Source organism: Saccopteryx bilineata, chromosome 8 (genome assembly GCF_036850765.1).
Source record: "Saccopteryx bilineata isolate mSacBil1 chromosome 8, mSacBil1_pri_phased_curated, whole genome shotgun sequence".
Classification (NCBI taxonomy): Eukaryota; Metazoa; Chordata; class Mammalia; order Chiroptera; family Emballonuridae; genus Saccopteryx; species Saccopteryx bilineata.
Window position 1 is genome coordinate 67,206,793 of NC_089497.1, and position 18,196 is coordinate 67,224,988.

At 45.4% G+C, this 18,196-nt stretch overlaps 1 protein-coding gene across 1 annotated transcript; it reads right to left on the reverse strand.

The window, feature by feature from the left end:
* Positions 1–1,193: 1,193 nt before the first annotated feature.
* On the reverse strand, positions 1,194–8,596 carry AHSG (alpha 2-HS glycoprotein). The gene is made up of 7 exons (XM_066241377.1): positions 8,297–8,596; positions 5,880–5,990; positions 5,441–5,525; positions 4,939–5,102; positions 3,600–3,701; positions 2,505–2,588; positions 1,194–1,891 (listed from the first exon to the last, which is right to left on the reverse strand). Exons 1-7 carry the CDS (start codon positions 8,507–8,509, stop codon positions 1,580–1,582), a joined length of 1,071 nt encoding a protein of 356 aa, XP_066097474.1. The 5' UTR covers positions 8,510–8,596; the 3' UTR covers positions 1,194–1,579.
* Positions 8,597–18,196: the final 9,600 nt, after the last annotated feature.

Sequence of the window (18,196 nt, forward strand, 5' to 3'; positions counted from 1 at the left end):
GGCAACCTGCCCCATTATCTCCTTTCTTTCTTCTTCCATCTCTTTCAATCCTTTTCCCTAAATAGGCTCAAAACTCTTCTTTCTTGAGAAAGCCTTCTTTCCATCCTTTTAAGTGACATTTTTTTTCTCCCACCCTCCACCATCAAACTGCTTGAAAGAGACTACATGTGCCCCATCATTTCCTTATCATAAACCCTCTGCAACTAGCCCTTTGACCTAACCCTTCTAGTAGAACTGCACCTGCCAGTGGTTACCATGACCTCAAAGTAGGTCAACGAATCATGGCCTTTTCTTGGTCCTCATTCTCCTTGCTCTATCTGCAGCACTTAGCCCGGATGACATACCGTCCTTGTCTTCCCTGGCTTCTGAGATACCTAGTGGTTCTCCCACCTTCCTGGCATTCTTTCTAGGTACTAGAATAATAGCAAAACCTTTAGGCAAGCAAGAGTGATAAGGTGAGGTCAATGTTTGATTCACTCTTTTTGGTTCAAGTGAAGCCACTCAACTGGTTGTTAGTCCCACTCTTTTAAAATTCCATATGAAGGGGCCATCACTTAGGTTGCTCAGAACAACCCTAATGCTAGCGGACAAAAATTGAAATTGTCTAGGCACCATTCTATAGTAGGAACTGTTTATTCCTTTATGTTATCTGAGCATGTGAACAGTGTCTACAAATGTCTGCTGGACTTACCTGTTCAGGTATTCCTCTTCTATTCAGACTGTAAACCTGAGTTTTCACTTGAAGATTTAACATGGATTGGCTAGGAAGACCAATCTTGTATCATAACATGAAGTGTATACAGTACAATGAACACTTATTTTAAACATATATAATAAATTATATAATTTAAGTGAAGTTCTTGTGTTAATTACCAATCTCTCCTTCCCTGAGTATTGGGGAAAACAATTGTTGGTTTGTCTATACAAAGTTCAGGCACTTGGTTCTTCTTTAGCTATATTTTGACCTTTTATGAAATGAAAAGAATTATTTTCTCATAAGGAAATGGGCATCTTCCATGGGTTTTGAGCAGATTCTAGTCTTACTTTTCTCTATGTGTATTAATAAAGCAGATTTCCCCCTATTTTGTCTCTATTTTCACTTTGATTTTTGCTTAGGGACACTTGCAGTGTGGCTGTTAGAAGACAGGCCACACACATGAGCTTGGAGGAGGTGGGCAATAATCATGACTACATTTCAGCTTAGAACCTTCTTTATTAAGGAAGATCCTTCAGACACCTTTATTAACAAGCAGATATAAGCTTGACAAGAGCACCTTTCAAAGTCACAGTTCCAATTGTTTTTGTGAGGTCAAAGAAGGCGGAGAACACGATGGTGGTGGCTTAGCATCAAAACAATGGCAATCAAGTTGCCAGCCTTACTCTTTTCATCAGACATAATCATCACCCCTCTGTTTCTGTTTTCTGAAGAATGAAGATAAGCTGGGATTCGAGGCTTGATATTAATCTAGACCACGTGTAGCACTTGCTTCGATTGCAGACAAGGCCCCACCCCTCCTCAGGCTTGGACAAAATGGTGGCTATGTTCTCTCTGCCAATCCTTCTCATCTCTGACTTTCCTCTAGATCTTGAAGTGTCTGACTCTCCCTGGGCAAGGGCGGATCACTGGACCGGCAGCAGCAGCCAAGCTAGGCTGCACCACCACAGGTGATTTCCCCACTTGGAATGCTTCTCCTGAGGCTGACTCCACTGAGGCCACACCCGTGAAAGAATGGCGAAGGTCATAGTGTGTCCGGTGCACCGGCTGGGACTGAGGGGGAGCTGCCACCACCAGGGGTCCCACCACCACAGCAGCTGGGGGTGGGTTAGCAGGAGGCGCAGGCTCAGCTGAGGCCGCCACAGGGTTGGGTGCATTGGTGTTGTCTGGTTGAGGCTGTGGTGACACAGGTTGGAGAGAGAATCATTTCCTTGGGTCAGCAAGTTATATCCCTCCTCTCAGACAGGGCCCCCCCCAGGCTTCTAAGTGGAACCCCACTCAATTCTCTCACAGTAATAATTTTTATTTGCAAGGAATCTAGCAAAAAAGAACTAACTACCAAGGTGCAAAGGACTGTTGTCAGAGCTGCAGAGGAGGGTAACTGGCTTTGGGTAGCCCCTTCTCACCTATTGTCCTGGGGATTGTGAACTTATACATGTCCCAGGAGCAAAAGCACCCCACCTGATGGCTAACCTTCCCCAGCAGTGTCACCTGCAGCCACTGGGAGCTGCTGGGCAGATTTGGCCACTAGTCTCTGCAACTGAGAAAACCCTCCCACCCCCGCAAATAAAAAGTGGCTCAGTCCTGTGGGCACCAGCTCACGGGAAAGGAAGGAATGGCGGAAATATCCTTCCAATGGTTGATGGTTCTACAAACCTGGTGCTAGTTGTCATTGTGGGGCTCAGAGGGACAGGGTAGCAAAGGCCCCATAATTACTAACACACTGCATACATGTCAAGGGGTCATTATATTCTGAAGATGAGGGCAAGTGTACCCAGGACACGGTTACCTGTGTTTGGAACACTGTGCAGGTCACGGCAACATCTTCCCCTCCAACCTTCTCAGTGAGTGTCGCCTTACAGAAGCCATATTGCTGTCCCAGAAAGACAGGAGTTATTTAAGCTAGTTCAGTAGTACTGTATAGCGCCCCCCCACGCCCAGTTTCAGTGATACACCGTCAAAGAGAAAAAACAACTTGAATTCTTAATTCCCTTTTAAAAATCTTTTTTTAAATTTATAGTTTCTGCTTACAGAAGATATATCAAAAGTCATTCTACCTAGAATGTGGTTAATACAGAAATGCTTTGAGAGTGGGAGAAGTCACCCATAATCCTCCAAATGGTGGTAACCCAGGAGAGCTTCCATTAACATCCATATATTTCTTCCTTATTTTTAAATACTGTTAAATATCATATAAAAATTGGGATCATTGTGACTATTCTATTTTGTATTCTGTGTAATATGAGAGCATTTTCTTACATCATTCTTTGCAAACAATTTTTAGTGTCTGTATAATTTTCTATTTACTGATGTGCCTTATTTTATTCAATGATGCTCTCTTGTTAGACATTGGGGGTCATTTTATATCTATGATAAATCATCTTTATAGATACATTTTTAAATTATAAAACAATTTTATTTTATTTTTATTTATTAATTTTTTTTCTTTTTCAATTACGGTTTGCATTCAATATTAATTTGCATTAGTTTCATGTGTATATAGATATATTTCTGTCAAACATCTATGATGATCTTTTTAGGCTAAATTCCTAGAAGTGAACATTATTGGCTCAAGGACTTGAAAAGAAACATATTGAGAAAATCCACACTTCACAGTCCTAATAACCAGGCATGACTTGGCTTGGTTAAGAACAGTCTCTGTCTTTTTCCTAATTCCAGGGACCTCTAGTAGGTGAGATGATTTGGGGACAAGTCTTAAAGGGAAGAGGTGACACCCCAGAGGAAAGGCTGGCATGGCCCAGCCCCACTGGGAGTAGGTGTTTTTACACTGCGATCTCCTTTCATAGCCCCAAGATACCAGCTTGCTCTAAGGATGTTCTGTTCTACAACCAGATGTGCTGTCCCCAGGGCCTGGCTCACTCACCTTTTCCGCTGGCAAGTTACACTTGGCTGGGTCTGTGACCACATTAGCAACACAGTCAGTGGCAACCACTGCAAACTCCACGTAAGTTGAAGCTGGCAAAGGCTGATGAAAATAAATGCAAGTGCTCATGAGGCAACACGACTTAGCATGAAAAAGGCAGGGAAAGAGAGGCTGGAGGGAAGTAGCAAGGGCTATGGCATTCCACATTCCAGGGAGTACCCTTCACAGACCGCAGTGAGTAGCCAGAAAACATGGCCGCTATGGGTTAACCTTGTGTTCTACTGAAGTGCTTGTATACAGAGGTCGGGGAGGGGTCTCCCCCAAAGCAGGTGCAGGAATCCATAGCCCATCCTTCAGAGCAGGGTGGCTTTTCAAATAGAAAACAGGAACCCAGAGGCCAGCCACCCTTACACTGGCCTGAGTGAGGACCCCCCCACTCTCCCACCCCAGCCTCCCACCTTGGGGCTGTACCTTGAGACCCAAGGTTCAGGTTATTGCAAGATGGGGCAGGAAAGTAAAGAGACTAATTAATACTTCTCCCCCCACAAATTGTATAGAGCAGGATCAAATGAAAAACAGAAATGAAAGATACTTATGGAGCATACGGACACTTACAATTATAAAACATCTGTTATTTGGTACAGTGTAGGGGAGGGAGTGCTCTGAGAAGCACATATTCTGGTTAATAGAATTATCACCTATACAGTGCTGTTCAAGTATGCCATGGTTTGTATCCAGAATGTCAGTTTTCTTAAATATTAGAATTCTGTTGCATTCAAATGTGCTAACCTATCCACAGTATAATTAGATTTTTTTCCCAGTGATTCAAAAGGCAATTTAGGATTCTGCCACATATGCCCATCTGTGTGAGTAGGCGGGTGTAAAGAGTGCTGCAGATGGTCAGTGGTGATGGATGATAAAGATGTGCCTGAATTTCTGGCGAGTACTTCTGGATAATGTGGAAACTTACCCCCCCCCACCCCCACCCCCCACACACACTGAACGGGAAGCCCTAGTGCTAACTGGAACTGAGGAACTGGGACAGACAGCCTCAGGATGTTTTTTGTTTTTTTTTTAAGTCTAAATATTTTTTTTTATTATTAATTTTAATGGGATGTTTTGTTAGAGAGGCTCAGTATGGAGAGGCAGTCAGGATTCTTTTGGCTCAAGTGACACTCAGGGTCCTTTTACCCTCCGGAATTTTTATTCCCTTTTTGTCTACCACCCTTCTTGCCTTCCCCTTGCTGCCCCTGCACCTGTTCTGTCCCTCACTGCTCTTTCACGTGCATTCCTGAAGTGCCACCAAACTGCCCAATTTGTCAACAGTTTTCAGTCTTACCACAAGTTGAGCCCGGGAAACTTCCACAAGCTGAAAATAGGAACCGTTCTTGTGACCATTGAAAGCGGTCAGTGCAGCGTCTACAGCGTGCACCACCCTGGTATCGTTCAGGGGAGCCAGTAGGGGGCAGGCTGGGCACACCTTCCGCACGTCCTCGGCCGAGTCTATGCACAGAGAGAAGAACGGGTTGGGGATTGTAATTCTTCGCCGCATTCACCCCAGCTCTGCTAAGGCATGATCCAAATAGCTTCAGGCATTTTCCCAGCTTCTTCCTAACCTTTCAGGTGGCTCCTGTCGTGCTGGCATTTCTGTAGAGCCCCTCTCAGCAAGGGGCAGTTTTCACCTCCATTGAGAATAGTTTCCTACAGTCCCAGAACCGGGACATTTGGCTTCTCCCTTTCCTCACCAACAGAGTGGCTAGAGCTACTCACATTGATAGCAATGTCGGTTCCTTTCTCACCCTCTCTACAAGGTCAAACAAAATTAGATAAATCATCTCTACCTGGACTGGAATCACATTTTGCAAACAACACAGAAAATTGGCCGTCCTGTTTCAGCACGTGGAAATCACAGTCTCCTTCCACAGCCTAGAGAAATAAACCCACAATGAGGGCCTTGGAGAAGGGCTGGCTTTTCAATTCTTACTCAGGGAGGGATGGGTCCCTCTGGCATGGCTGTCAAGGTGAGCCTCACAAAGCCACTTTCCCTGGGTGATAATCGACACATGACATTCTCTGGCAGCAGGGAGAGCTACAATGAGAAAGTTGAACTGTTGCAAAGATCAGCTCCAGGGAAGGTGGCTTCAAATGGCAGTTTTAGAAACTGCATACTGGCTAGCCATGAGGGAAGGCTGGGCAGCTGGGTAAATGGGCCTGCTCTACGCAGAACCACGTGGAACTGGTTGGCCATCGCTCTCACGTCACCCTAAGAGTGCCACTCACGTGCTGCGTCAGCTGCCTCACAGAGCAGTTGCCCGCGGGGGTGGGGTCCAGTACGTGGCAGGTAGTTTCCAGCGTGTCTATTTCAAGCTCAAACACCTCTCCCATGGGCCGCTGTGGAGACAGAGAATAAAGAGGTGAGCAGCCTGTTGCCCTGTTCCTGTTCATCAGGCCAAAGTGTGAGCCCCCTCTGGTCTTGAACCCACGTCCTGTAGAAGAGGTGACAGAAGTCATTCCTACTCCGAGTCTTCATTTCCACTCAGCTCTGACCTGCCTTACGGACAGGACCACAACAGGCTTTCCTGGTGCTCCTCTGTTGTCTGGGCAGGTGCTCAAGTATGTTTACCAGGAAGAATCGAGCAATGTAAGAATGGGGCAATGACTCTCATCATCTACTCTCCTTTCTTCCCCAGTTCCTTATCCTTCCTAAAGGACAAGTCTTTGACTTTTGTCTTTGGTTTGTAAAATGCCTGATGCAAAGTTGCTGCCTGTGAGGGGAAGAGGTGCCCCTCTCTGACACTGAGGAAGAAGTACCGTATTTCCCCATGTATAAGACACAACCTTTGCCCCAAAATTTTGGGGTCTAAAAACTGGGTGCATTTTATACAGTGGTTGTAGTTTTTTAATTTGCATTTTTGCACTCATTGTTGAAGACAGTGATTCGTCATAGGACATAGATGAGGACAAGCTAATCAACGGGAGTTTTGACAGTGAAGAGGAGTTGTATGATTTTATGATGAATAAAACTTTAGTTCAATAACTTTATGTAATACTTTTTTTTTTTTCAAAATTTGGGCCCCAAATTTAAAGTGCACCTTATACATGGGAGCATCTTATTTATGGACAAATATGGTAAGTCACTAGCAAAGACCAGAAGGAGTTGTGGGAGAGGCAGTGGTAGGGAACTTGTATAACTCCTTGGAATTGCTCTTGCCAGTTCATCTGTTTCTGTACCCTTTCTTCAAAGCCTGGAAAATTAGGAAGGTATGAGGATGCCCCATTTTTAAAAATTTCACCCCAGTTCTTCTTGCCTCTCATTTCTGTTCTGCCTTCCTCACTAGTACCCGAGGCCTTGGCATCTCCTCTCCTGGAGGAAGCCCATGGTTTGTGATGTGCAGATGTGCCCAAGTTAACTTCCTGAAAACATGCATTGCTGCAGGGAACAGGAGCCACGCACTCCTGGGCTTCTCAAGGAACGTAACTTGCAAGCTCTGTCTCTAGTGAAGACCACAGTATCTGTTTATTAAGTTTCCCTCATATATGCACATTATGTGTTATTCCCCCTAAACTAGTCAGTGTTTCCTCTGTACATCAGTATGGTTGTAGAGCTCCTAACATTCATCTGGGACATTCCTGATTTTAGATATTTTGTCCCATTAGGAGATCAGATGTTAGTCAGTCCGGGCATCCTGAAGTTTCTTTTCCTTCTTAGATTATGAACCTCTTGTGTGTACTAATTAGGCCTTTTCTCACCTTTCTGTTGGGTTGAACTATTAAAATGGCAATATTTGACTGCTTTTAAGATACAAAAGTGGCAATTTCATATTGTTCAATTTCATATAGCACCTGGCGCTGGTTCTTGCCCGCGGAAGGATTGTAATCAACATTTGCTGAAAAGATTATTCCTCATCGGATATACAAGTAGACAGCTGCTTTCCCCCTACCTTTCCAAGTCTCTCAGCTGATCCCCAAGGCATGTTTTCTAGCTTGATCTTTATTGTCACTGACTGCATTGGTTTCTTGTCTAGTATGTGAGGAGGTAAATCTCATTCATACCAAGACTTCTCTCTGGAATGTGGGGTCTAGGAGGCAGCTTGTGTAGAGGAAGGAACACGGGTCTGGAATTGAATCCCAGACCGATGCCAACCAATTGTATGAGCATGGGAAAAATAAAGCCTTATTTGTCAGGTCCTCAGTTTCTGCTTATGTAAGGTAAAGACCATATCTACCACACAGAACTGGGGGTTGAGGGGAGTTAAGGAGATAATATATGTGAAAGGGCCCGGCAGGTAGTGGGTAAGTTATCAAATTTTATTCACTCTGTCTTCATTCAAAGAAATAGAAGCAGAGAAAGATGAGTGATTTCCAGCCAGTGTTAACTTGGCAACTAGAATTCAGTCTCTTGCATGCTGTTTTTGTTGTTGTTTCTGTTAGCAAGCCATACTTTCTACCTTTGATCTTCAAAATAGCCCTTTTCCTCCTACAAATCTCCCTACCTCCCTGCACTTTCCTTGAGAACCATGACGACAGAACAGGATGTGTCCTCTCTTGCCTTACAATGCCCCCCTCCTTCCCTCCTAGGAAAAAATCAGTTTATCCCTCTGCAGTTTCATTTGTGCTGGGAGACCGTAATCTTTTGAGATACCCAGTTAAACTCCACAAACCAGTTCTCTCAGCTCATATACAGCAGGTTCACTCACCCGAGGCCACACCTTCACTTTGTCAATCTGGTTCAAGGTGTGCTTGTAGCCCCGAAGAAGGTTCTTATTGATGTAGTCCACGGCTACCAGGGCTGCTTGCTCTGTTTCTGGGTCATCACAGTTCAGTTCTCTATAACCCAGCCCCAGTGTCAGAGGGGTGGAATGGCAGCCCCAGAGCTGAGCAAGGCAGAGGACCAGGACCAGGGACTTCATGGCTGCTCCAGAGAGGCCCTGACTGGTGGGCAGGGGCTGGAGGTGTCAGGAGAAACACAGGTGCTCTGCCAGGAAAGGTAGACCAAAGGAGGGGCAGAGGGCTTTATTTATCTGTCCAAGCCTCCCGGAGGAATTGCATAAGGATGTGGGATGATTTCTGTTGTGGTTCCAAGAAAATTTTTGCAAACATCAGCCCTGGAAAAACAAACAGGTTAGGACATTGCTGGCCCCCAAGGAAGCTGCCAGATCAATGCCTGTGGGGATGGGGTGGTGGAGGCAGGTGGGGGAGATGCGCCGAAGTCGGCTGGGAACATGATAAGGCAGCAAAGAGAGGAGGCTGAGGGGACGAGGTGTGCATGGACGTGAGGCGGGCTGACACAGCCAGCCTGGAGCGCCGGGTTTGACAGCGGAAGGAGTGCCTTCTACTGAGATTTGAGCACAATATGGGGTCTGTGAGGGAAAGGGGAGATGTGCAGCAATTTGATAAAATCCTCTAATGTCAGGGAGGGTTATCTGCTCTAAGAGGGATCCTGGAGGGAGGACAAGGCCCACAGATGTAGCAAAGGTACAGATGATCTAGAGTGAGAAGGGAGGGCTAGGAGAGATGCCAAGATACCAGGTAACATCTGTGGAGGAAAGAAGGGAGATGTTTCTGCCTCAAGTGTGACCTGGGGGTGAGAAGAGGGGACCCTGCAGCAGAGCCGAGAGGGCTGTGGCCAGCAGAGCAAGAAGGAGTTCTTTACTCCCTCATTCTCTTGTCTCCAGACCTCACTGCCAGGGCCCTTAGGTGACAGCACAAATGGCACTGGCCTGGGTCTCCTGGGTGGCTGGATGTGATTGGTACCAGTGGCCCTGTGCCCCTGCGGCCCAGGCCCTCAGCAAGTGCACAAGTGCAGCAGAAGGAGCCCTAGGCTAACAGCCACTTACTGGAAGGGCTTTGGGTTTAAGTCCCCCACTGCCGGCTGGGACACTGCAGGGGTCCCTAAGAACACAGATCCCTCCTGAATGTCCTTTGAAACCTTAGCAGAGTTAGAGTTATTCTTTCTGGCCAGAGTATAGAGCCACAGTGTTGGTTCCAGGCATCGCCTTTTAAGTAGCCCATGACAATCCCAGGTATAACTTCCAAGATGGGTGGGCAGGATAGCAAGAGGCTTGGAAATACCCTCTGAGGACTTGGCCTGGCCTAGTCTGGGGCAAGGAATCACTAACACAGAGCCCAATATGTTCTTCAAACATTTAGAGGTCACCATGGCACGGGGGCGTATTTGTTCTGTTGTTTGCTATTTCTTCAGAGAACAAAAGTTGTTTGTTTTTTAAAAAAGGGGGGACCTTCTACAGGGGAACTTACTAATATTGATTTGCTGGGGGGCTGGAAGGAGACAAGGGGGGAGTGTGATGGGGTGCAGGAAGTAGCTAGAAGGACTAGTTTCACGTGTACTCCTAGCTGCTCCTACATGAACAGAATCTCAAGCACACAGGTTCAGAGGCTGTGGTCAGGACCCCGGGTGCTCTTTGAGAGGGGCTTCCAGGCTCTCAGAGACACAGAACAAGCTCTGGTCACCTGGCGAAATGATGCTCAGAGCACGGTGACTTTCCATCAGCCTGTGCCCTGCTTTCTTCAGGGTCTTCACTCATGAGCAACTTATTGTGGTTGCTATGCTTTTCTTTCTTTTGTTATTTCTGATTATTTTTGCTTTTTAAAAAATATTCTTTTAAAATATAAAATATGGTCAATAGTAAAAAAAAATTTTTGAAAAACAAAAAATAGATGTGGTAAGTGAATATTTTATATGTCATAAGCTCAGGGGTATAAAATATAATTTTATTTTCCACAACACAAATAAATTTCTGACTCTGAGCCCTCTTCTGTGAGAATTTAATCACTTCCAAGTGGCCTGTTCTCCCAGACACTTGGGTCACATCCCAGGCCCACTGAGGACTGTCCGCTCCTCCTGCTTCCTTGCCCCTCTGGGGCTAGAAGCAAGCCTGAAGGCGGGGGTGGGGGGAGACTAATACAAACATCACGAGTCAAGGGCAGAAAGGGTGTCTTCTTTTGCCTAGCTGGGTTTCTGGCATCATCTGTCTCATCTGTCCTTAGTCACATCCACCTGGCATGTCCCCCATGAGCTCAGGTCCTGCTTGCCCCATATAATCCATAGAAAAAAGTCCTCCTGCATCCCCAACCAGGGTTCCCCTTATCTCAGCAGTGGGACTCTTTAAGGACTACAGGCCAGAAAGCTACCCCAGCTAAGTGCTACTCCCTCTTTAAACTTGGAAATATTTAGCTGTTGTGCCCACCCATAGTGTGGGGGACTTCATAAGCTGCCCCTAGTCCATCTACCTAGACACCTTCTGCAGTCACACACCGCAGCTGCTCTGGTGCCACCTGCTACTCACGGTGCTTCTCCCTGTGATGTGATGTCTCTCTGTGCTACCTGTGTGCCCCTTCTCCTCCACAAGCCTCATGGTGACGTCTGGGCCCCCTGTACTCTGGGATTTTCACTGTTCTTGGGATAGTTCTGTTGCCATGCCAACCTGAGGGTGGAGAATGAAGGAAAGTTTTTTTGATCATCCTTTCTGATCACTTCTGTCTTACACTCAAACCATTTCTTTTGGTATCTTTGTTCTTGGATCTTCCATGGGTGACAATTTCTAAAACACTAGGCATTGTCCTGCCTTGCTGCTGATGCTAGGAAAAGAAAAAGCAATGGATGAACATCTAAATCCTGATTTCACCTATTATCCTCTCACATGTAAACAAAAAACCAAATTCATCCACCATCTTGCCACCCAGAGATAAACAGTGTTTATGTCTTAATGCATTTCCTTTTTGTCTCTTTGTTCTTATGCAAAGGGTTATTTTAATGTTATTTAAGTCACAATGCATATATAACTTTGTATTCTCCTTTTTCCATTTAATATTATCACTGTATACTTCCCCACATTATTAGACTTGAAAAACATGCTGATAATGGTCATCTTTGATTCTATTGTGTATATCACTATTTATTTAATGGTTTTTTTCTTTTTGAGGAGGGAAGACAGTGAGACAGACTCTTGCAAGCACCCCAAACAGTATCTACCCGGCAACCCTTATCTAGGGCCGATGCTCAAATCAGCCGAGCCACTGGCTATGGGTTGGGGGGGGGGGATATGGAGAGGGAGAAGCAGATGGTCATTTCCCTTGTGGGCCCTGACTGGGACTGGAACCCCAGATGTCTGCAGGCCCGGGCGACGCTCTATCCACTGAGCCAACTGGCCAGGGCCATTAATCATTCTCTTATTGTTAGACATTTAAGTTTATTCTCAGGTGATCACTATCATAAACAAAAGCTTCAGTGATGTATTTTATCTAGGAATCTTGGCTTTCTATTTATTTCATTTCTATGGCCAAACTGCCCATGAGAAAGGCTGAGCCAGTTGGTCCCCCACCCCCAGCCCCCAGCGTTTGGCTGGTGTGCTGTGTCAGGTGGCTGCTTTCTGTTTCCCTTGCTGCCGCTTCCGTGCTGGCTTTGGTGGGACCTGGGACCTGAGCAAAGCATCAGAGCTCTTTTAAAATGTAATTTATTAACATCTTTGGTTGTATCTCAAATATTCCACATGTCTCAATCTTATAAACAAAAATAACTTAGATGTCAAGCTGAATTAAAACGGTCACTCATTTAAATTTTCTTCAGGTGCCTTAGAAACAAATGTTACCATTTACTTACTGACAATGAAGGAGAAAATAGATGATATTTTGGTATGTTTTCCACAAGACTCTAGCAAAGAGTCCAAAGCGAGGCTATCACTTCAATTGACAGCACCAATTTCAAACTTGGAAACGTGTTCACCTGCCCGATGCCAAGCGCAAAATGTGTTCACCTGCCAGATGCCAAGCGCGTATACCCAGGCATGCCCTTGGGCCAGCTCCACCCTGCCCAGCTTCTTTGCATACCAGTAGGAGATAAACATTTATTTCTCTTTCCTGGCGTTTGTCCCATTATTTTAATTACTTAACTGTGCTATTTTCTGAGGCCCACTTCAGTGGATTAAAATAATACTCTTCATGCACACTCACTGTGCCTGAGAGTGGGTGGAGGAATCGGGGGCTTGCCAGAGCGGGTGGAGGAGAGCCAACCCACGGGTCTAAGGGGCAGAAGAGCACCGAGCACCTCCCGGAGGGGGCAGCGGGACCTGGGCAGTGCTTGCTGGGTGGAGCCCCCAGTGTGTGCTGCTGATGGTGGAGATCTCAAGATGGCTGCTGAGGATGCCACCAGGTCTCTGGATTTGTTAGTAAAGCCCTCCTGTAAGGCAGCACTGAGCGTGCAGGGTGGGCAGGCAGGAGGCAGGACAGGAAGGATCACCGGAAGCTCAGGGTCAGAGCTGCGGATGTTGTCTCTGCCAGGGCCGTGCCAGTGGAAATGGGTCTCTCAGGGGAAGGGCAGAACTAGAAGAGGGTGAAAGTCATGCCAGGCAGTGAGAGCTGAGGTGAGAGCTAGAGGCCCAGCCTCTCACAGAACAAGACATGGACAAGTGTACGTCAGCAAAAGCCAGAGGAACAATTGGTTTTCGCAGGGAGGAAGTGGCAGTGGTTGGTGTTTAAATCACTGGGCCAGGTTCCTGGCTCTGCCCTTTCTGGTACTTAAACGGCCTAGGCCCTGAGAGGCCAAGGATTAATTTCTGGTAAGTTTGGTGTTTCTTCATCCACATGGGCATTTATTAAATACCTAGTATCTGTGATGTTAGGTGCCTGGATACAGAGTGGTAAGAAGACATCATCTTCCCTGAAGGAACTCATCTCGACTCATCTGGTCCAGCGACTGACTATAAATTCTATGAAATTATAATATTTGTTCTGTGGAGACAGATTGGGATTTATTCCTCCAATGTAAAACGTCGGTTAATGGAATTCAAGTTACTCTTGTCCAAGGACCGGTCAGATATCTTGTGACAGTAACTTAGCACCAGTCACCCTGGATGTCATTTGGAAGAGCCCTTTGGACTCAGTGCCAGCGCACCAAAGTTGGGAGACACGAACCTGAGCATGTTGTGGTAAAAGTTACTAAACCACAGTGACCAGAGGTGATTACTCCCCTTCTTTGGGTGGAGAAAGGGTTCTGCAAGCTTTCCCCCAATCCTGTCCCCATTACCATGACCTGGTTCTGAAAATCCGGACCCTGAAAAAATATGCATTTGAAGGAATGCATGAAGAAAAGTAGATCCTGGACTAGAGTGGGAGAAGGGAGGAGGTGAAGGTGCCAAACTTCAGGAGGCACTCATTCCCAGGGTCAGACCTCCTTAAATGCTATGCCTTCGGCCTCTCCCTTGCTGCACCCTAGTCCCAGACCTAGGGAAGAAACATAATCTAAACCCAGAATTTAAAAAAAGTTGGTACACTATCAAATACTTCTACTCTTTCAAGGAGAGTTCATTTACCATTTGGGCTGGTGATCCTATGTGTGAACTTGGCCTCAAAAACATGGTGATCCTTGCAGTAGGCTTTTCATTATCATAAAAGAAACCATGGGAAACCTTCCATTCTCTTTTGTTTGGAAGACTTCCAACTATATATGGCTTAGTGCACCTTTGACATCCACTCAGATGTCTGTCTCTCAAAAGAGAGACTCATATCAAGGTTAAAGAGAGCATGAGGAGATTTGGATTTTTTGAGGCTGGAATGGCTCCCCCTCAGGAAAACACTGCCATAACCAATGTTGATTTCTCATTCTGTAAAAGGCATTGTGCTTCAATCCTCATAAATCCATGGGAGCGGTGCTGTTCTCATCTTCCGTTCTCTGTAGAAGAAGCAGAGGCTCAGAGAGGTTCTGGAACTTGACCACATCACACAGAGGTGGGGCCCGAGATTTAACCCAATCACTTTTTCTACGTTAACTCCAAACCAGAAGAACACAGGGCCCAAAGAAAGTTGAGGAGCCTGACTATTAGACACAGCTTAAAAGTGAGCAAATCATTATTCTTCACAATGGGGAAAATGGCTGTGCACTGTATTTGAAGAAAAGTGAAAAAAGTAAGAAAATGTATTAAGTTTGGTCGACAATTAAAGGAATAAAAAAATTCATTTACCCACATACTTTCCATCAGTGGAAAATATCTGGAAATCAATATTGCAGAAGAGACCTTTACCTGTTGACTTTAGAGAGGACTCAGCTGGTGTTGAAATGATTTTTACTTCAAGTTTAGAAGGTAAATAAAAGGTAAATGATTACATTATTTTTGGTTAAATATTTTCCAGAAGAATACCAATCAATGCAGAGAATCACATCCATTTCTTCTGCTGGTTTCTCTCATTAACTTTTGATATCTTCCAAACCAAGTTAGTGGCACTCTTCAGACAAGAAGTGAAATGAGAGGTAAAATCATCTCCTAATGAGCCCCATGGTCTGCTTGTTGGTACCCTTGGATATGGAGATGTTCAGAGGAGCTGTGGCCTTACCATCCAAGGGTTGTATGGTTGCAATGAGGCCACTGGAGTCAAGCAATTCACTAATTGCATCTTACTAAATTTGGACAATTCTTTGTCCATAATGTAGATTTCTGGGGTTAGAATGGGCCCTTTCAATAGTGAGTCAATATTGTAGATTGCATGGATCCATTTATTGACTTGTACTTAGTATTCTCTGGACACACATTCATTAACTTCAAAATTAATGCCTGACATTTTGCTCAGTGCTAAGGAGTCACAGATGGCAAGTATAATTCTTGCCTTCCAGATGCTCACTGTTGGGTCTGACTTGCAGCACGATGTTTAGCTTTATGAGCACACGAGAGCAGTATAAGCTGTGGTTCTGCCCTCAGCCTGCATTGAACCCAGAGGAACAGAATCCCTAAGTTGGAAAGGTTCTCAGAAGACAGCAGTGTCTGTGTCATTTTCAACCTTGTATCCCCAGCACCTGCTTCTTGTCCAGCAGTGACTGAAGTCTATACATGATTGCAGAGGGGCTCTATGCCAGTCTTCTACTCAGTCCAGATCCTTCCTCCAGGGGCTGATGTCTGCTTGAGGACTTTCAAATAGAGGAATCTCTCCACCACCCTGGCAGCCCACTCATTGTCAAATCACTGTAGTAAGTAGGAAGTTACTAGTTTCATCCATATTGAGTCTATACCTGCCTACTTTGCAACTTCACCAAGGATCCTGAGTCTCCTCTGGGGACTACACAGACTAAATCAGTTTATTTCCTGCTGTCTATGTTGGGCTTTGGTATGTAGAGACATCCATGTTATATCCTGCTAACCTCCTCCAACCTCCATCATCTTTGTTTTTTTAATTCCTTCTCAGGTTACTTAGTTTTGAGACTGCTTCAACATCTTATTAAGTAGACCAGATTGGCACCAGTGGTTAAAAAATAGGATAAATCATCTTGTGATTGTGAGTCAAGTTACTTGCATAGCTATCCAAGTGGGTGTGCACTTGTATGTGCACGTGCATGCACAAGTGAAGGACAATTCAACAATTACTAGGAAAGGAGGGCCCTGCCAGTTGGCCTAGCAGTAGAGCATCTGCCCAGCATGTGGAAGTCCTGGGTTCCATTCCCAGTCAGAGCACACAGGAGAAGCGGCCATCTGCTTCTTCACCCCTCCCCCTCTCCTTCTCTTCTTCTCCCACAGCCATGGCTTGAATTGAGCAAGTTGGCCCTGAGCACTGAGGATGGCTCCATAGCCTCACCTCAGGTGCTAAAATAGCTCATTTGCTGAGCAATGAAGCAGCAGCCCCAGATGGGCAGAGCACCACCCCATAAGGGGCTTGCCAGGTGGATCCTGGTCTGGGCACATGTGGGAGTTTGTCTCTCAGCCTTCACACCTCTAACCTCTCACTTAATAAGAAAAAAAGAAAAGGAAGGAAGGAGTTCAACTACTTGCTACTAGTAGGGCAGGAGGATCTCTATTGGTTTCAAAGATTTATCTGGACTCTTAAAAAGATTATCAATAAAACCAGCCAACAGAGAGGCCCTCTTCTCCATAGATTGCCTTGATTATACTTCTTGAATGTTGAGACAGAACATATATGAGGCTAGCAGATGATCTGTAAGAGGGGACCAAGTCTTCACTCAACTTGAATTCATGTTCTTGTTAGGACATTAGAAGGTAACAAGCTGAAACTGAGAAGGTGCTGTGAATAGGGCCAGGGAAGTTAATTTGGGCAACTTCCTTTCTGCACTGGGATTGTGCAACAGGCAGCCCAATCATTTGGTGCATTAAGGAACAATTGAACCTCCAGGACTCATATTCTAATGGAGACTGAGGAAGTGGGAGGATGGATATACCAGGAAGGTAAGGGTGAGTAAGATGGCGAGGGGCCAGATGCATGGGGGGGCGAGGGTGTGAAAACAGCTTAGCTTGTTGAGAAGCCTCGCATTTAGAGTCAAGATAAACCATGGTGCCGCTATTTACTAGCTATGTGACCTAACTAGAGATTTAACCTTGCTAAGCCTTCATTTATTCATCTGTTAAATATGGGCAGTAAAACCTGGCTAGTAGAGATGTGCTGAGGATTTAATGAGATGACCTTTGCTGTGCTCAGCACAGGGCCTGGCACACAGGGAGCTCTCAGTACACAGGAGTTCTTAATAACCCCCAATAAAACATTAGTACTGAAAGCACAGAGGTGCTATGGTGAATGCAATGTGACAGACATGATCTTTGTCTCCGATTAGCCTACTTAGGCAATAGAGTCCAGTAGCTATGAGTAAAGTCTCCTTAACTTGATCATCTTTTGTTGAGTTGGTTTACTCATCTGTAAAAGATAATAATAGCAGTGCATACTTAAAGCATTAAGTGAGATAGTATGCTTAACATCCCTGGTATCAGCAAGCATCTACATTACCACTCAGCCAGAGAGAAGAAGCAGGACAGGTGAGAGTGTGGCTGCGTGGGTTTTTTGTTTTGTTTTGCTTTTATGCCAACATGCTGGCAAAGAAAGGTTGTATATTGGTTACTGGTACTTCTGGCAACATAGGGGAACAGAAAGGAAGGGCGGTAGGAGTATTGTGAAAAATAACTGATAGATTCTTCCCTGTTTTTTGTGCTAGTGGCCAACCCAAGGAAATCAATGAGGCAGGACTTAGGGATAAGGGGCAGTAGGCATAGATCAGAGTAGCCAGGGGGGCTCAGGGAGCAGAACCCTTAGGAAGAAGGGGTGGAGAGCCAGACACGTAGGTACCGGAGGTTCTCTGGGAGAGGGTTAGGATGGGCATTTAAAGGGTTGCATTTGCCTGTAGGCCTCTCAGTTTTCAGGAGTGTCCTCATGTAATCACCAGCTGGTTGACCGGATGTATGTCCTATGCAGTGGTGCCTTGGCGCTTAGAAGGGCCATGTGCTTGGTGTAATGCGCCACTGTAGCTGTTTAAAATTCTTAACAATTTTTGAACAGAGAGCCCTGCATTTTCATTTTGCATCGAGGCATGATATCATGTAGCATCCTGTTAATCATCAGAAGTCCATAAAAGGGAGCACACGCCTTCACAGGAGCAGGAGAGGATCCTTCCTAGCTGAGGGTGGGCAGGGGCAAGGGAAGGAGGCATCATGGATGAAGACACATTTTGAATTTGACCCTATGGCATGGCAAGATTTATTAGACAGGTATAAATAAGACTATGGATATCTGGGTGGAAGAAATATGTTGGCAAAGTCAAGCAGTAGAGAAATACGAACTGTGTTCAGGGAATAGGAAGAAAACTTTGTAAATGT